This window comes from Amblyraja radiata, chromosome 31, assembly GCF_010909765.2.
Source record: "Amblyraja radiata isolate CabotCenter1 chromosome 31, sAmbRad1.1.pri, whole genome shotgun sequence".
NCBI lineage: Eukaryota > Metazoa > Chordata > Chondrichthyes > Rajiformes > Rajidae > Amblyraja > Amblyraja radiata.
Window position 1 is genome coordinate 23,608,885 of NC_045986.1, and position 18,498 is coordinate 23,627,382.

General features: G+C 42.4%; 1 protein-coding gene across 4 annotated transcripts in view; it reads right to left on the reverse strand.

The window, feature by feature from the left end:
* morn1 (MORN repeat containing 1) overlaps positions 1–18,498 on the reverse strand; it is a 168,235-nt gene that overhangs the window by 145,732 nt on the left and 4,005 nt on the right. For all 4 annotated transcript variants that reach the window (XM_033048111.1, XM_033048113.1, XM_033048112.1 and 1 more), the window contains exons 4-6: positions 16,767–16,877; positions 16,508–16,598; positions 9,052–9,139 (exon numbers count right to left, since the gene is read on the reverse strand). In XM_033048111.1, the coding sequence (XP_032904002.1) occupies positions 9,052–9,139; positions 16,508–16,598; positions 16,767–16,877 (290 nt within the window). The remainder of the gene's footprint in view (positions 1–9,051; positions 9,140–16,507; positions 16,599–16,766; positions 16,878–18,498) is intronic.

The window sequence follows — 18,498 nt, forward strand, 5'->3', positions numbered from 1 at the left end:
GTATAGGGCAGAAAGCTAACTCACTGTCCTGTAAGTTTGGAGAATGTATGTCTGGAAATTCGATTACAAATGGCTTTAGAAACACTTTGTGATCCAAAATTGATTTTATGCCAATCATGAATTTGGTCCAGGCACATTTGGTTGTGATCCGTATTAGTGCTCCTGACTGTTTCCTGGCATCAGGCACAAACCTATTGACATTGTAATTTGTGTAATATATAATTTCACCAGTAAATTGAGTTCAGAGCTCCGTACAATTGTTATTGCGCAACAATCTCCGCAGAATTGGAAGAACATTGTGCTAATTTGTTGCCTTCCTTATTGTTAAGGGATGCTTTCATGACATCAGGAGATCACAACTGACAGTTCTAGTCCACAGGTAGACAAAAATGCTGGAGAAACTCAGCGTTTATGGAGCGAAGGAAATAGGCAACGTTTATAGGCAAGACCCTTCTTCAGCGTGATGTGAGGGTGGGGGGGGGGGGGAGAAGAAAGCAAGGGGCAGAGGCAGTGGGCTGAGGGAGAGCTGAGAAGGGGAGGAGAAAGCCCTGCCACAGAGGGCAGTGGAGGCCAAGTCACTGGATGGATTTAAGAGAGTTAGATAGACCTCTAGGGGCTAGTGGTGTCAAGGGAAATGGGGAGAAGGCAGGCACGGGTTATTGATAGGGGACGATCAGCCATGATCACAATCGAAGGGCCGGATGGCCTCCTCCTGCACCTATTTTCTATGTTTCTAAAGCAGGGACTACCTGAAATTGGAGAAGTCAATGTTCATACTGCTGGGGTGTAAACTGCCCAAGCGAAATATGAGGTGCTGCTCCTCCAATTTATGGTGGGCCTCACTCTGGTCATGGAGGAGGCACAGGACAGAAAGGTCGGACTCGGAACGGGAGGGGGAGTTGAAGCGCTGAGTCCACAGAGTGTGTTATGACAGTGTGATCTTTTGCAATCTTTAGCTGCTGAGCTGGTCCTTCAATAGGTGCTTTTGCGATGACGGTACTCTATTGCTGAAGATTGCAGGCGATGTAGGGCACTCAGGGAGAGTGGGAGATCTTGTGAATCTTCAGAGACACAGCATCCTACCTGGTTGTATCTGATATAAAATGCATTTGTAAGCTCATGTCTTCTCAGGCAGTCAATGTAAGGCTATTGTCTCCTAAGGAGCAATGATGAATTCTGGCCATCTACAGTACATTATGATTCCCTCTCCCTCCACCTGCTTCTTCATCTTTTCATGAATGTGTAGATTTTGCATGTTGCCCAACAGAAATCAACAATAATCACCAGTTCAGTTTGAAAACGCTTTTGAAAGGGTGGAAAGATCTTTATCACATCTTCAATGAGTTTCACATCCAATAACTAGCATTAAGAGGGACCACACGTGCTTAGCTATCACCAAAGATTCACAGTCTTTGACTATTCCTGGCCTAATCTCTGTCCTGGAATGGACATCAGTACTTTCCTTGTGGGAAGCTGATGGCCCTAGGAGGGGGGAAATGTGAAGCAAGTTCAAAATATTAAAACCTTGATAAGAATGATAGCAATCCTTGCATAAATGACAGGAGATTTACATCAATCCCCATCACTTTGACCTTCAGAGGGAGGTTCGAAGGAAGCAGAAATTATAGCTAAAAACGTGAAGGCCAACTATCAGCATAAATTTGCATTGCGTTCATCCACTTGTCATAGTGCAGCCAAACGTTTCTCAATGATTAAGTGCTGTTTGCATTAGTCTTCGGCAACCAACACACAGAGACATACTTGCAGCAAATCCTAGCGCTCATTTTTATAGGTGGATAGCATTTCGCCATACAAAACTTTACAGCCCCAGACGTTAGTACTCGAGATGATTCATTACCCAGTCATTGGATTATTACAGAATTGTTTTGTTAAGTGCTTTACAAAAAAAAAATTCAAAGCCCCACAGTCAGCAATACAGACAAGCAGAGCATCTTCATGTAAAGAGCCGTAAAGCAAGACCAGAGGTAGGATTTGCTTGCTCTTACCCCATTGTCTCTTATTTTTTTGCTGATTTGTTTGAATACTATTCTTGATAAAGAGACAAATCTATCAAGGGAATGTCGGCTGGGAGGGGTTACTGCATATCACTGTGCAAAGGAGCCGAACGTCACACACGTGGTTGAAATGATACAGGCACTAAAGCAAATGGCCAAATTGCCTTTGAATTCCTTACACTTATTCAGATCACTTGTATTGTTGGGCTGCATAACTCCATAATGAACAAGCCAATACATAATTTTGCAGGTGCAATTATTCAGGAATTCGAAAATCAGAAAATCACAATCGCACCTATCGCACTTAGAACAGCACAGATTTGTTGGGAGGGTGGAGAAGCTGAAAGAAGTTACAATCAAGCAGGTTACATTGAAGAGATTTTGTTATAATGTTAAATGTTAAGGGTGGCACGATGGCACAGTGGTAGAGTTGCTGCCATACAGTGCTTGCAGCACCAGGTTCGATCCCGGATTCAATCCTGACTACGGGGGCTGTCTGTACGGAGTTTGTACAGTACGTTCTCCCCGTGACATGTGTGGGTTTTCTCCGAGATCTTGGGTTTCCTCCCACACTCCAAAGACGTGCAGGTACGTCGGTAAATTGGCTTGGTATAAGTGTAAATTGTCCCTAGTGTGTGTAGGATGATGTTAACTTGCGGGGACCGCTGGTCGATGCAGACTCAAGAGAGCTGAAGGGCCTGTTTCTGTGCTGTATCTCTAAACTAAACTAAACTAAACTAAACTAAACTAAATGTGAGCCATACATTTACTGAATATTAATGTGGGCCAGTAGATCAGAAAGGTCGTCAACTTGCTCCATGGTCTTTGTCATGTCAGTGGGTCTCAGCTGAAATGGGAAGGAGCTGCCACTGACTTGAGTGTCTGTTCGGAAAGTCATCTGATTTGTCCTAATCCCCTGATCTCTCCCCAAAATCCCACATTTAAAATAAATATTTATTTAACTACATTTTGAAAGTTACTATTGAATCTACTTTCACAACACTTTTGGATTAAAATGTTGCCTACTAAACATTTTCTTCATTTGGTTGTTTTACTAAGTATCTTAACTTTGTGGCCTCAGGTCAATGGCTTTCATGCCATCCTACATTATCTTTCTCCCACTGCTATTCTTCTCCATCCAATTGAAGCAGCTGACTCAACTATCATGGCCCAGTTAAGTGGGCATATTACCCAGTGTAGCAGTTGAGAAACCAGTGGAAATTTGTTCTCTGCCAGTAGCCTCCATCGGGAGCCCCACATCAGGAGTCATACATCAGAGATAGACACAAAATGCGGGAATAACTCAATGGGACAGACAGCATCTCTGGAGAGAAGGAATGGGTGACGTTTTGAGTCAAGATCTTTCTTCAGGCCCTAAACTTCACCCATTCCTTCTACCCAGAGATGCTGCCTGTCCCATTGAGTTAGTCCAGCATTTTGTGTCTATCTTCGGTTTAAACCAGTATCTGCAGTTCCTTCCTACACATTACGTCTTACATCAGAGCGCAAGTGGAAATCGCCAGTGATCGTATGGGTCCCAAACGTCCACACAATTACAAAGAGTTGTTCACAGTTCTACCAGGACCTGCTTGCACATCAGTGGAGAATTTTGGCCAAGATTGCAATGCTGTCGCTGCCCTGGGACTTTAAGAATGATGGAATGATGCAGAAATGCAGAGTGATTTAACTGTTTACTGGTAAACCTTTCCCTGCCGGCAACGTCAAGCTAAAATATCACCTTACATATATTTTAATTATTGGTCCCTAGGGGAGTTTGCCCGCAAGCAATTGTACTTACTACAAGTTTAGAAAAATGGAAGAGGAATACTCAGGCTACAAATACATGATAACAGGATGGGTGTGGAGCACCGAATGGGGCAGGGGCTGATGAAGGGTTTTAGTGCAGCAAGCAATTCTTCCTACTAGTCCTCAGACACTTCAAGGTTAATCGAGAGTAAGATCCCTGAAAATGGGTATGTCGATCAGAAGCTCAGTTTAGTTTAGCAGTTCAGTTTAGTTTATTGTCACGTGTACCGAGGTACAGTGAAAAGCTTTTGTTGCGTGCTATCCAGTCAGCGGAAAGACAATACATGATTACAATTGAGTCAATTACAGTGTATAGATACATGATAAGGGAATGACGATTAGTGCAAGGTAAAGCCAGCAAAGTCCGATCAAGGAAAGTGTGAGGGTCACCAAAGAGAGTTCAGCACTGCTCGCTGGTTGTGATAGGATGATACAGTTGCCTGCATCTGATGAATGAATGAAACAGAGGGAAGAAACTGTCCCTGAATCTGCAGGTGTGTGTTTTCACACTTCTATAGCTTTTTCCTGATGGGAGAGAGGAGAAGAGGGAGTGGCCATGGTGCGACTTGTCCTTATTATGCTGCTGGCCTTGCCGAAGCAACATGAGGTATAAATGGAGTCAATTTAAGGGAGGGTGGTTTGTGTGTAAGAAGGAACTGCAGATGCTGGTTTAAGCCGAAGATAGACACAAAAGCTGGAGTAACTCAGCGGGACAGGCAGCATCTCTGGCGAGAAGAAATGGATGACGTTTCGGGTCGAGACCCTTCTTCAGACGTTTGATGTGATGGTCTGGCTATATCCACAATTCGCTGCAATTTCTTGCGGTCTTGGATGGAGCTGTTCCCAAACCAAGCTGTGATGCATCCTGATAAAATGCTTTCCATGGTGCATCTGTAGAAATTGGTGAGAGTTGTAAGGGACATGCTGAACTCCCTAAGCCTTCTCAGGAAGGGGTAATTCCTGCAAGGGAGAGGTGAAATACCAGTGTGAAGTTGGCTTCTACAGACCGTTCACCACCTCGACTTCCTCGTACGGAATTGGCCACAAAGATTAAAATTCAAGATCACAGATAGATCTACTTTTAGAGTTAAAGAGGAAACATAAAGCCTTCTACATTTTATTCGAGAGGGCACAAGGTAGTTTGTGCTGAACCTGGACACGAGTTCAGAGCTGCTAGTGAAGGCACGGAATAAAGCTTTTGAAAATGTGGAAGAGAACCAGCAAGATGCTAGAGAGAGATACCCAAGCAGCTGGTGGGTCAGCTGACATGGAATGGTGGGAAACTATATGAAGTGTATACAGGAGAACCATATTAAACAGCAGAGGAGGGAGAAACGCTCGACAAAAAAAATGGGAGTATATTATTCCCTTACACTTCACATTATGGTCATTGACATGCTTCAATTCATCAACATTGCACAAACACAGAATATTCAAACACCTGTAAAACTAATACTTCACACTCTGCTCCTTATCCCCATCAGCAACATCCACACCCCAGAAGCAAACACACACACACACACACAGTTCCAGTTAAGGGTGGGAAGGGAGAAGTGATTGTACTATGGGAAAGTGATGTTATCAGGCCCAGAATCTGAATTCATGCATTGAATACACAGTGCCATGGTGAGGTAACGTGTTCATGCCTGTACGCACTCCACACAGCTGCACTACTGACGTCTAGGGACCCTGGAGTGGGCAATGACGCCAAAAGGCATTCACACTCCTACAGGAGTTAACTAGTTGTGTGCCAAACCTCTAATTCCAGCCAAGACTGCTTTTGAATTGCTAGTTTAGGTTTAGTCTTAGGTTTATTATTCTCACATGTACCGAGGTACAGTGAAAAGCTTTGTTTTGTATGCTATCCAAACAGATCAGATAATACTTTAAACAAGTCATACTCAAGTACAATTATCTATGTGGAGCAAAGTGGAAGATACAGTGCAGAATATCGTTCTCAGCATTATTGTGCATCAGTTCCAGAGACAAAGTCCAATGTCCGCAATGGGGTAGAGATGAATCGGATAGTACCCTAGCTTATTGAAGCCTGAAGCCTGATAATGGAGAAGCTGTTTTCGTGTTTGGTGGAATGTGCTTTTAAGTTTCTGTACCTTCTGCTGGAGCAGGGAGGTAGGAGAAGGGATATGGAGGAATGACCAGGATGGGATGTCTTTGATTATGTTGGCTGCTTTTCCAAGGCAGCATGAAGTGTAGATGGAGTCAATGGTGGGCAGTGTGGCCTATGTGATGGTTGGGTTATGTCTACAACTCTGCAATTTCTTGCGGTCTTGGGCAGAGCTGTTCCCAAACCATGCTGTGATGCAACCCAATAGTATGCTTTCTATGGAGCATCGCCAAATTTCCTGTCTCCTCAGTAAGTAGAGGCATTGATGTTCCTTCTAGGCTGTTGCATCAATATGTTTAGTCCACAACAGATAGTTGGTAATATTAACACCAAAGAACTTGAAGTTCTCCACCGTTTCTACTTTGGTACCATTGACGCTGATTGGGGCATGTACTCCACCATGCTTGTTGAAGCCGATAACTAGCTCCATCATCTTGATGACATTGAGGGAAAGGTTATTGTCCTGACACCATGTTTCTAAGTTCTCTATCTCCTTCCTGTACTCCATCTCATCATTGTTCATGATTCAGTCCACCACAGTGGTGTCATCTGCAAGCTTGTAGATGGAATTAGAGCCAAGTTTGGCCGTAGAGTCGTGAGTATATAGGGAGCATAGCAAGGGGCTGAAAAAATATGTTTGGATGGTATTATGCTGTTGAAGGCAGAGCTATAGTTGATAAATAGGAGTTTAACACAACTCCTGTTAGGTGCTCCAGAGAAGAGTTTAGGCCATGGAGATGGCATCTGATTTGGACCTGCTGCGATGGTAAACAAACTGCAATGGATCTCCACATCAATAGAACATCACCATTTATGTGATGTGTACGAAAGAACTGCAGATGGTGGTTTAAATCAAAGGTAGACACAAAATGCTGGAGTAACTCAGCAGTACAGTCAGCATTTCTGGAGAGAAGGAATGGGTGACGTTTCGGGACGAAACCTTTTTTCAGTCTGAAGAAGGGTCTCGACCCAAAACGTCACACATTCTTTCTCTCCAGAGATGCTGCCTGTCCCGCTGAGTTACTCCAGCATTTTGTGTCTACCATTTATGAGATGTTCCCGGCTACCATTAATTTCTAAAATTGGAATAACTGGAACCAAAAATAAAGTTAACAAAATGAAAGATAGTTACAAATATAATAATAGAGGACTACTTCTTTAAGAATGCACTTTTGTTTTTTTCTTACTTTAAGAGCATGAGCTGGGCACTTGCCTAATCTAGCTGAAGAAGATGAATATAACAATCCATCTCTGACTTTTCCCATGCATTGCACAGTCTATTCCGGGAATTCATTCCACATATCATTCCATGAGGTTCCACTTCGTCACTCGCTAGGATTTAGAAGATTGAGGGGGGATCTTATAGAAACTTACAAAATTCTTAAGGGGTTGGACAGGCTAGATGCAGGAAGATTGTTCCCGCTGTTGGGGAAGTCCAGAACAAGGGATCACAGTTTAAGGATAAGGGGGAAGTCTTTTAGGACCGAGATGAGAAAAACATGTTTTACACAGAGAGTGGTGAATCTGTGGAATTCTCTGCCACAGAAGGTAGTTGAGGCCAGTTCATTGGCTATATTTAAGAGGGAGTTACTGTAGATGTGGTCCTTGTGGCTAAAGGGATCAGGGGGTATGGAGAGAAGGCAGGTACAGGATACTGAGTTGGATGATCAGCCATGATCATATTCAATGGCGGTGCAGGCTCGAAGGGCCGAATGGCCTACTCCTGCACCTATTGTCTATGTTTCTATTCCCATCAATATTCACAAAGTGTAAACACCGACCCGCAGCATTAACGCACCCCTCTACACATTTACCACTTTGAATAATACCCCAACATAACAGCAGCTCCCTCTCCTCCTCTAACATTTACTGCCCCGTAGCAAACCTCCCCATTTACCATCATAACAATTCAACCTACCCACGTACAGGAGGACAATCCCGCAATATTTAGTGATGCTAACTCACAGTCCTCCCCATTCACTGTTCCACAGGAGTGCAGCAACACTATTTACATCAACATAGCACAACTACCGCATCCTAATTATCACGCCAAAGCAGCATGGCCCTTCCTCATTTACCACTCTGCCTCAGCATGCCTCCCCTTATTTATTGCTCCGCAGCATCAAAACCTCACTCTACACCACACCACAACAGCACAAGCTCCTCCCTATTCATCACTGCACAACAAGAACTTCCCCGTTGTACCAACCAGCTGAACCCTGTCACCGCTCCATGAGCCTGCCGCAGGCTCACAGGATTAGAATGATCATGCAATCACGTGTTTGAAGCCTGTTACCAAATCTGCACTTTAGTACAAAATATGGTATTCTTACTTCATCTTGTTATAAAAAGCTTTTATCAAGAGTGTCATGCCTCTGTTTCGAAGAAGTAAATGAGGGAGTAGGTCATATACTTTGGCACAGATTTGTCAGAATTCAGAATGCACTGATTTGTGCTGACATCCTGTCTGTTGATGAAACTAAACAAAGGCATTTAAGGTACATCTGGCCCTGGAAAATGTTTCCAAATGATGTTGCGTAAACTCTGTTCTACTTAATGGTTTGCAAAGTTTGAACTTGGTGAGCATAAAGATTTGAAATAGGCTGTTAGGCCATGCTGTTAATGGTGGGCAAATGGTTCATTTGATTCCTTGAGATCAGACAGCATTGGTAACGTAAGATTTGTTGGGAATGATTAGTAACAATGATTTCAACTTTATGTGGAGCTAACATGCTAGGTGATGACATCGGTTGAACCGCAGATTGGGGTCAGGCTACTGTTGCTCGCTGTACAACATTCACATGAAGAATGCACACGTGCCTGAGTAAGATCTGATAGACTGATGCTACTGCTGGTAGGATAATTAGTTAATGCCAGCATGGTCAATCAAAATCAAGAAGAGAGTGTGAGTGTGAGTACATGTGTGTGGGAAAATCCTTATGATCTTTTGCAAGGTGTATTTCATATTTCCCTAAACTTTATACAATTAAATTAAAGTTTCAATTTATTTCTCGTTCTAAAAATGTGTGATCTGTTGAAGCTCGCAGTGTTGCTTTTTGAACGAAGAGTATACTCATGGTGACATCTACTGGCAGACAGGAATACCTCATACAGTGAGCCATCTGCATACTTCATCACTCCATGGCCCTGCTGCCGGTCCACGACCCAGTCTCCCTGGTAGTGATCACCATTCCTGAACAAGAGAAGAAAAAGATATTTCAGAAATAATTCACCTTAATACCTTAATTCACCAACAACAGCATCGGAGAGGTTAATTCCACCATTCCCACCTCTCCATATAGACGGAAGAACTTTAAGCAGTTTGTAACTGAGCACGACAAAAATGCCGTCTCTGTTGGCACTGAGTTTGGCTGATCTCAAGAGGAATGGCAAGAAACACATTTCTTGGAAACCCTGGACTAGAGATTATAATAGTTGTGGAAGGGGTAGTAACGGGTGGAGAGAAGGCACTTAGGATTGTTTTGCTTCCGGTCACGGCGTAGTTAGAACTTCTGAAAAGATCAATACAGATAATGAGATTATTGGATTTTGCTGCAATTCTTTCTTGGTAGACGAGCCTTTTTTGGCTTTATAGGCCTTTGGTTGGGCCACATTTGGAGCATTGTGTGCAGTTCTGGTAGCCCTATTGCAGGTGGGGTGTGGAGTCTTTGGAGAGGGTACAAAAGAGATTTACCAGAATGATTCCTGGATTAGAAGCTTTTAGCTATAAGGGAGAAGTTGGACAACTCTGATTGTTTTCTCTGGAACATTGGAAGTTGAGGAAAGATGTTAGAGGAATATAAAATAGATAGGGTAAACAGTCAGAACCATTTTCCCAGGGTGGAAATGTCAAAGACTACTGAGTATAGCTTTAAGGTGAGGGGCAAGTTTGTTTTTTACCATAGAATGTGGTGGGTGTCCCGAGTGCACTGCCAGGGGTGGTGATGGTGGAGGAGGCAGATACGATAGTGACATTTAAGAGGCTTTTAGGTAGGCACATGGATATGCAGGGAATGGAGGGATATGGATCATGGGGAGGCAGAGGAGATTATTTTAGCTTGGCATCATGTTCGGCTTGGACATTGTGGGCCGAAGGGCCCGTTCCTGTGCTGTTCTATGTAAGCCAGCCAATACACTTTGCCTCTCCTAAGCAGAGCACCAGAGGCTTGCATTGCCCATAGAACCTCAAATCTGCATGAATCAGCAACCTATAGAAAAATAAGAGAAGGCAAAGAAACTGCTGGCTAAATATTAGGACAGAGCACATCAATTCAGCTCAAGAAGCGGTGCCTGCCAATTCGCTATTGGAAAGTTTTCTGCTTTGCTGTTGTTGGTATGCTCAAGCTGCAGAAAAATAAATAAATCTGCTCACTGCAGGCTCCAGACGGTCTACTGGAGTTTCCTGAAGTGAAGCGAGACAGAGAGGAAGTACCATAAGATCCAGTGTACACTCGCAACTTCATGCTTAAATCTACAAGCACAGCATTAGCCACACTTTGCTGCCAGGTATGAGTTTTTCTGCAAAAATCTTGACATTTTACAGTTTTAAAGAGCCATGACCACAAAGATTTTCTTAAATTCATTTTATTAAATTTTCACAGCACCATTTTACTTAATTTAAGAAATTACAGAGGATGGTAGTGGATCGCCAATAAGCAAAGGCTTTGATGAAATTGCATTGGCAATACTTTCGCTGAACAAATCTAAGATGACAGCTGCTGAGATTTGGCTCAATGCTAATCCATCACCCAAACATTAGTTCTGGTGACCCAAAGTGTTAACTCTGTTACTCGCAACACTGCTACCCGACCTACTAAGTATTTCTAGGAGTTTATTTTTTAATCAAATCCCTGAATCTTCACTAACTTACTCACTTCCCCGTCTGTCTGTCTTCACCTGTGCTGGAGTTCTATTTCAAGTAGTGGAAAATCAAAGTAGAACAAGACAAGGCCACACTATTCTACTGTCCTGAAGGTGAAGCCTGACTCTGAGGACGCAACATTTATATTACTTACAGTATTACTTTCCATTGCCTACTTTCCAATCAACAACAGACCATAAATCGTGATTAGTATAATGGGATGGGTTTTAACACTTACTGCTAAATGGAGACCCCACAGATGCATCTGAAAGACATACAAGCTAAACAATGAAATGCAGGTCCTGCTGTTGCTGACCATCTACCTTCCCACATGATGGTGCAGTTACGTTTTTGTCAAGGGGGGGGGGGGGCAATCAATATGGAATCAGTGAATAGATGATTTTTTTAAATTGAACCATTTGTGAGATGTGGGTGTTGCTGGCATTGTAGGTGCTTAATGCTCATCTCTAAATGCTCCAGAACTGAGGTGGTGGGGAGTAAGAAGCATTTATGTTGTTTGATGGCTTGCCTCGCATTAGTGAAGCCCTTGGATTTTTACAACAACCATTAAGTTTGTAATTACCATTTACTGATGGTAGCTTTATATTTCACTTTCATGTGAAGTCCTTTGCTGTTGTGGTGAGATTAAACCTTTTGTCTCTCGATTGAGTTCCTGACCTCTAAATGCAACTCCACTTATTTGACCTCCAGGTTACCCAATCCCTTTGATCAAATATTCTTGCTGTAAAATGCACTGAAAATGTTACATCTTGTTGTATTAAATGTAACTGAGTTTTCAAACAATGCATTAAGTCATAATTATTGCTAAACAAACCCACTGGTCCCAAAAAAAACATTTTTTTGCAGACTATCAGGCTCCCAGATTGATAATTGTTCCAAAATAGAAATTATTTTTAAAGTTTATTTTGATAATTCATCTTCTGCCTTGATCTACCCGCAAGTCTTGATCTTATTGTAAAATGTTTAATAAAATTATAAAACTGGACCTTTTGATTTTCTGGTATGCTAGCTCTCAGAGCTCTTCAATACTACTTCCTTCACTTCCACAATGACCAAGCTTCTTAAATCAAATGAAGATTATTGAAAACTCTATAAAGCACTTAAGGGACATGAAAGGCTCCAAATAAATGCAGGTCCTTTTTTCTTTCTCATTGACTCCACTGATAGCTGCCTGATTTAGGGAAGGAAAATCTATGCCGTGGAGTCCACTGGTACCAGGCCATACTACATGACACTGGTGCAAACACTAGTCTTTGTCATTGACTGTATAATCTAGCTCTTTTCATTTCTAACGTTGAGATACACAATTCCCATCTGCTTGCTATTGAAAGAGCATTTATTTTACTTCTTAATTCTTAGGTAATGGAAGAAAGTGATCCAGACATTACACCTTCTGCCAAAGACTTTCAAAACGATAAATGGTCTGAGGCAACTATATTTAGTTTAGTTTAGAGATACAGTGCGGGAACAGGCCCTTTGGCCCACTGAGTCCTTGCCGACCAGCACACTAACACTATCCTACACACATACTAGGGACAATTTATAATTTTACCGAAGCCAATTAACCTACAAACCTGTACGTCTTTGGAGTGTGGGTGGAAACTGGAGCACCTCGAAAAAACCCACGCAGGTCACGGGGAAAACGTGCATACTCCATAGAGACAGCACCCATAGTCAGGATCGGATCAGAGTCTCAGGCGCTTTCAGGCAGCAACTCTACTGTTGCGCCACCATGCCACCCTTTAAATAAATGTTAAGATTATTGATTTCTCAATGGGGAAAATAATAGTACTTCCCCGGCGGGGAATTGAACCCCGGTCTCCCGCATGACAGGCGGGGATACTAACCACTGTACTAGAGGAGTGACAATAAATTATCATTTCATCATTTACTCAAAATCATCACTGTCAGAGTGGTAAGTCGTCTAACTGGTGCTTGATTAGAAGTAATAGCCAGTATTACAAGGAATCCTACAATGTGGAGAGGACCCTGCTTAATCACCGGTCAGCGCAGATTGACAAGTTCATTGGCAACGAGAGAAGTCAATAACTGGCCTCAATGCCTCTGTGTTATAGGAAGTGAGAGGTGAAGAAATTGAATGGAATGCTTGTTCCTCAACACCATCCAGAGCTCTCAGTTGGAAAGTGCAGGCGTGTTGGCATAAGGAGTGGCCCAGACCAGCTTCCGCTATGGTTTACCAGGTTCAACACCAGCTAACCACCTTTAGCCAGGTTCAAACCTGCAGAGTAGTTAGGACAAAGTGTCAAACCATGCTAATGAAGATTATTGAAAACTCTAACAACATAACAATCAATTAAAGCTCTTAGATTTCCATGAAAGTAAACATCAATTTAAACAGAAGACTTTTGGCAGCAGATTTACATTTTCAGAATTTCCAGACGCCCACTGAAATTTTTTGACTCCATAGTTCAAGACTCGCTGTACAACTTGCCAAAACACACAAAGAGTTCGCTGGTTGAAACACAGAGTACTGTAACCATGCCTTACTCTCTACTACCTGATGTATATTCCCGTATTACTCTGCGCCTGCTGACTTGTGCCTCATTAATGTCCTTAGACTTGCAGCCCAGCACGACTATATGTCTGGAGGACACCACCCTTCCTTGCATTATTCCATGCCTGTAGAACTGTGTAGGAAGGAACTGCAGATGCTGGTTTACACCGAAGATATACACAAAATGCTGGAATAACTCAAAACTTCAAAAGTCAAGAGTGTTTAATTGTCATGTGTACTGAACACAGAACAAACTGGAATCCTTTATGAGCATACAAACATACGAATTAGCATCAGAAATATGTCACCCAGACCCTTAAACTTTGTCCAAAATTTAGTAATTTCTGTGTGTAACCTTAACTCCACTTTCCTGGCTACCTTGCATATCAAGAATCTTTCTACTTTTGCCTAAAAAAAATTTTAAGTCTGTGTTTTCACCGTGTTTTGAGAGTATTCCAAGAACTCACAAACTTCAAACAGAATTTTTTTTGTCTCACTCTTTCTCAAATGGCAAACCTTTACTTGTAAAAGTTGACCTCTTGTTCTAGATTCACCGCAGGAAGAAACAACCTCTCCATATCCACCAAATCAAGACATCTCAGGATTTTATGTGTTGAAATTCAATTGCACTGCAGAGTAACATCGTAACATTAACTACAGTTCAAGCTCACTGCGAACATTTCAAGGGTAATTAGTGATGAATGATAACGTTTCCCTTGCCAGTGAATAAATTAACACAAAGCAGGTCTTTCTGTTCTCGCAATCCAACCTATATTTTAATGTTTTGTCCCTACTATATTGGTACTTCTTTCATGAAAATGCTCATTCGTGCCAAGTGCTTCTGTTATCTGCAAAAACTGGTTGATCTTTGCACAAAAAAAGTCCAGCCAGTGGATGACTAGCAATTGATTTCACTACAGAGGGTATCTCCAGTAAAGGGCTGTCCCACTTGGCCGTCATTTACACGACAGGCCGGTAGTGACAGTCGCGCGACGGTCGCACGCGTCATCATGCATCCGCACAGCCGTCTGGAGCGCGTGACGTCATTTGAAGATAGACACAAAATGCAGGAGTAACTCAGCGGGACCGGCAGCATCTCTGGAGAGAAGCAATGGATGACATTTTGGGTCGAGACCCTTCTTCAAACTGAAGAAGAATCTCGACCCGAAATATCATCCGTTCCTTCTCTCCAGGGATGCTACCGCTCCCGCTGAGTTACTCCAGCATTTTGTGTCTCTCTCCAATTGTCTTGGCCCCGCTCTGGGAGTAGGAGTGGGGGCGGATCCGGATCCGCAACGGCTGTGAGCCCCAGGCTGAGCTCGGAGATCGTTTGCCTGCTTCTGCTGCTGTTGGAGGTGAGACGTTGCGCCGCGCCAGGGTCTTGGGCCTGTCCCACTTTGGCTGTCAATTACGCGACAGGCCGGTGGTGCGCAAAGATTTAGTGCAGGACGAAGTCCACACTCCTCCACACCACTCCATGCGCCCGTCCCGCGCTACCCACACGCTACCCACACGCTAGCTGGTCGCATAAATGGCACGTGAATGACGGCCAAGTGGGACAGGCCCTTAAGCCTATTGTCTTCCTTATGTGACATCCATTTACACATTGCCAGTGGGGCTACTGGAAAAAATGCAGAAGCATGAATTCAGGTTGATTTACTTACATCTGTCTTTGTTCCCCTGCATTCTTAAACAAAGTCAGCACACATCCACAACTGAACATTATTATGTAAACAAAGGGAGATAATCAGTACCAATGAAGGACTAGGTTGAGAAAGTTGCTTGAGAGGAGCTAGGCAATGGCTCTGAGGAATGTCATGGCGTGAAACAATGGCACAAGATCATTAAAACATGCCGTTGAGTGGATGAGTAACTCTATATTAATGAAATTCTTCACAAAATAATTCATTCAAGATGATACAGGCTGAAATTTGTATCAATGGAGCAACAAAGACTTCATAAACCTGCAATATAGAAGTCATTAGTTCTAGTTGATGCAATCATTTTCATCCGTAATGGCATTAAGAAGTTCATGATCAGTAGAATGCCTAGCCCCATATGTTGTGCCTACGAGAGCAGGAACCATGTATTTAAATCGTTTTTGTTCTCTGTCAGCCAGCTCCCTTTGGTCCTATTCTGATGACACTCAATGTCAGCTGATCTTGTTTCATGAAACCTATCACGCATTGCTACCTTGCTCAAAAGCCACGATTCAGGTTAGATTGATTTACAGGTCAGAGGGATGTGGGAGAAATTCCCTCCAAAAATCATGATTTAATTTCGTCCTCTCATTCACCATACTTAGGATTCTGATTTTGGGTTTTCCAAGATTGGAGAAGGACAAGGAAGACAAAAGCATACAAGGAAAAAAAAGCTTTATGAAGATCAGGTAAGCGTGCAGCTGAACACAGCTGTGAGCATCCAAATGGTGCTCACTCCATGTATTCTAAAGTATCACTTCACTTGCATGTGTGTGTATATGTACCTGTGTGCCTCGTTGTTTGCCTGTACGTGTCTCTGTGTTTGTCAATCTGTGCATTGTTCATTGAAAGTACCAGAACAGGTCAAAAAGCGGTTAAAAAAGAATCTTGAGCGTTATAGAAGCATAGAGAACAGTGGGAAAATCATTATGAACATTTATAAAGTGTTGGTTTTGCCACAACTGGGCTATGGTGCTCTGTACTGGGTACAGAGGGTATCTCAAGTGAACCAATTGCCTTTAAGAAAGATGTAAAACATTTAGAGCGAATACAGCAGTTCACTAGAAATAAACTAGCAACAACGAACGAATCAAAGGATTCCGACTGAAGAGAGTTGATGTAATATCTAGAAAGTAAAGAATTTTGAAGGCAGGGAAATTAGACTAGCCGGATTAATCTTACATAGAGGAGATATGGTATGATAGGCCAAATGCTTTAACTTTTATACTGTAATCATGCTGTGATATTGGTTTGTGACCTTAAGCATATTGTGTTGTGTGTGCGCACGTGTGTGTTTGCTCACACGTGTGTGGTGTGTTTGTATACACATATATCTGAATCTCTGGGAACATTCTCTGTGTGGATTTGGATGTGTTGTGTGTGTATTATGTACATATTTTGTGTGCAGATGTACTACCAGCTGTACGTGTAAATTGGAGCACCTCACAAATGCTCTTCACTTACTTGTAGAATAACTCTCCTTCTCCATGTTTCATATGGTTATGGAAGGCACCTCTATATATCTGACCCTGCTTATCAGTCAGTGCTCCATGCCCTAAATAGAGGAAAAAGGTTGAGTTATATATTCTGCTTGGATTAAGCCGGGATTCATCTTGTCATTCTGTATTTATAGTTACAGCAGAAAGCAATACATGAATCTGCAAAGCTGCAGATTGGAGTAAAAGCATTTTTTTTTAAATCAGACTATAAAAATGTTATTCACCTGCACGGGCACCATAATTGAACTCGCCCTCGTACAGGGTACCATCAAAGTACTTCATTACTCCATATCCGTGGACCTCTCCCTGGCTGAACTGCCCACAATACTCATTTCCTTTCAAAAAAGTAAAAGCATTTTCTATTATTATTTTCTAGATGTTTCGTGACTGTTCCAGCTAGTTCAAGGCAATGGGTGATACAGCTCTCAAAGATATTTGCAGCATTCCACATGTGCACACTATCCTGGCCCCGTATGTTCCCATTTAATTTCAGAAGACCCAGCCGAAGTACAGGTTCACCGCAAGGGATTGAGCCAACTCCAGATTGCAAATGGAGACATAAGGAACTGCAGATGTTGGAATCTGAAGCAAAATACAGAGTGCTGGTGGAACTCAGTGGAGGGAATGGACAGGCGACATATCAGGTCAGGGCCCTCTTCCGATATTTTTGGCCAGTCTAAAGAAGGGACCCACAGGAAATGTCATCTATCCATTCCCTGCACAGATGCCACCTGCTGAGTTCCTCCAGTACTTAGTTTTTTGTTCTAAACTGCAAGTTCCTGCCAGGGAGTTACACAAGACACTAGGCACTTCAATTTCATCCATTAGAAGTGAATTGGATAAATACACGAAGGAGAAAATACTACATGAAACTGCAGAAAGAATCAGAGACGTTTCTAATCTCATAGAAAAGATCTGGTGAAAGAGTCGGTGCAAACTTGACAGAATAAATGGCCTCTTGCACTGTGATGTTCTATTTTATGAGCCCTAAATTCCCTCGAGGTACTGAAACTTTGCAAGGAACTGCTTCAAGGGCCTGTGATTCTTTGCATGTCTTCCACTGCTTCCCCAAGCCATGATTACTTATCTATCAGCCAAGAAAATGAGCCAAGCAGATTCTTCACCAATGGTGGAGATGATAGTAAACCATCTTTCACCCCACACATACCTCGGCCTACAATACGCACAAATGCACATTAGAATATAATTTACAAATCATTGTCTTCTTCTTGTTTTCATATTCATCAACCATCTCATTCTTCTCTATCCTTGTAAATTCCTTCATTCCTAAAACCCTCCAAGATCCCCAAGTTCAAATCTGGCCTCTTGTGAAATTTCTGTTTTAAATACTTCATCTTTACTGATCATGTCTTCAGATGCTTAAGCCCCAAGTGCTGGAATTCCCTCCCTTAAACCATTCACCACAATTTAGATATTTTTTTAAATATCTGGTTCCTAAATTTATTTTTTGGCTCATTTTCATTTTTTTACAACATGGGATGTCTTAGGATGTTTCACTGTTTAAAAGTGAGATTCAAAGGTATCTTGTTATTTATTAACTAGATTCATTTGTAACTCTAGCCATTCTAATATACAATAAACAATACAGGATCTGCAGATGAAGACCTGCCAATAAAGGAAAAACAAGGAAAGAACAAAAGACACATGAAACAAAATCACTGACAACAACAAGGTAATAACATTTAATCCTTTGAATGGTACACTATTGGTATATCAAATGCACTAACTTAATTGTGTGGGAGGAACTGCAGATGCTGGTTTAAACCAAAGATAGGCACAAGTGCTGGAGTAACTCAGCGGGACAGGCAGCATCTCTGGAGAGAAGGAATGGGTGACGATTCGGATCTATACCCTACTTCCGACTGCGAGTCACTGACTCTCAGTCTGAAGAAGGATCTCGACCCGAAACATCACCCATTCCTTCTCTCCACAGAT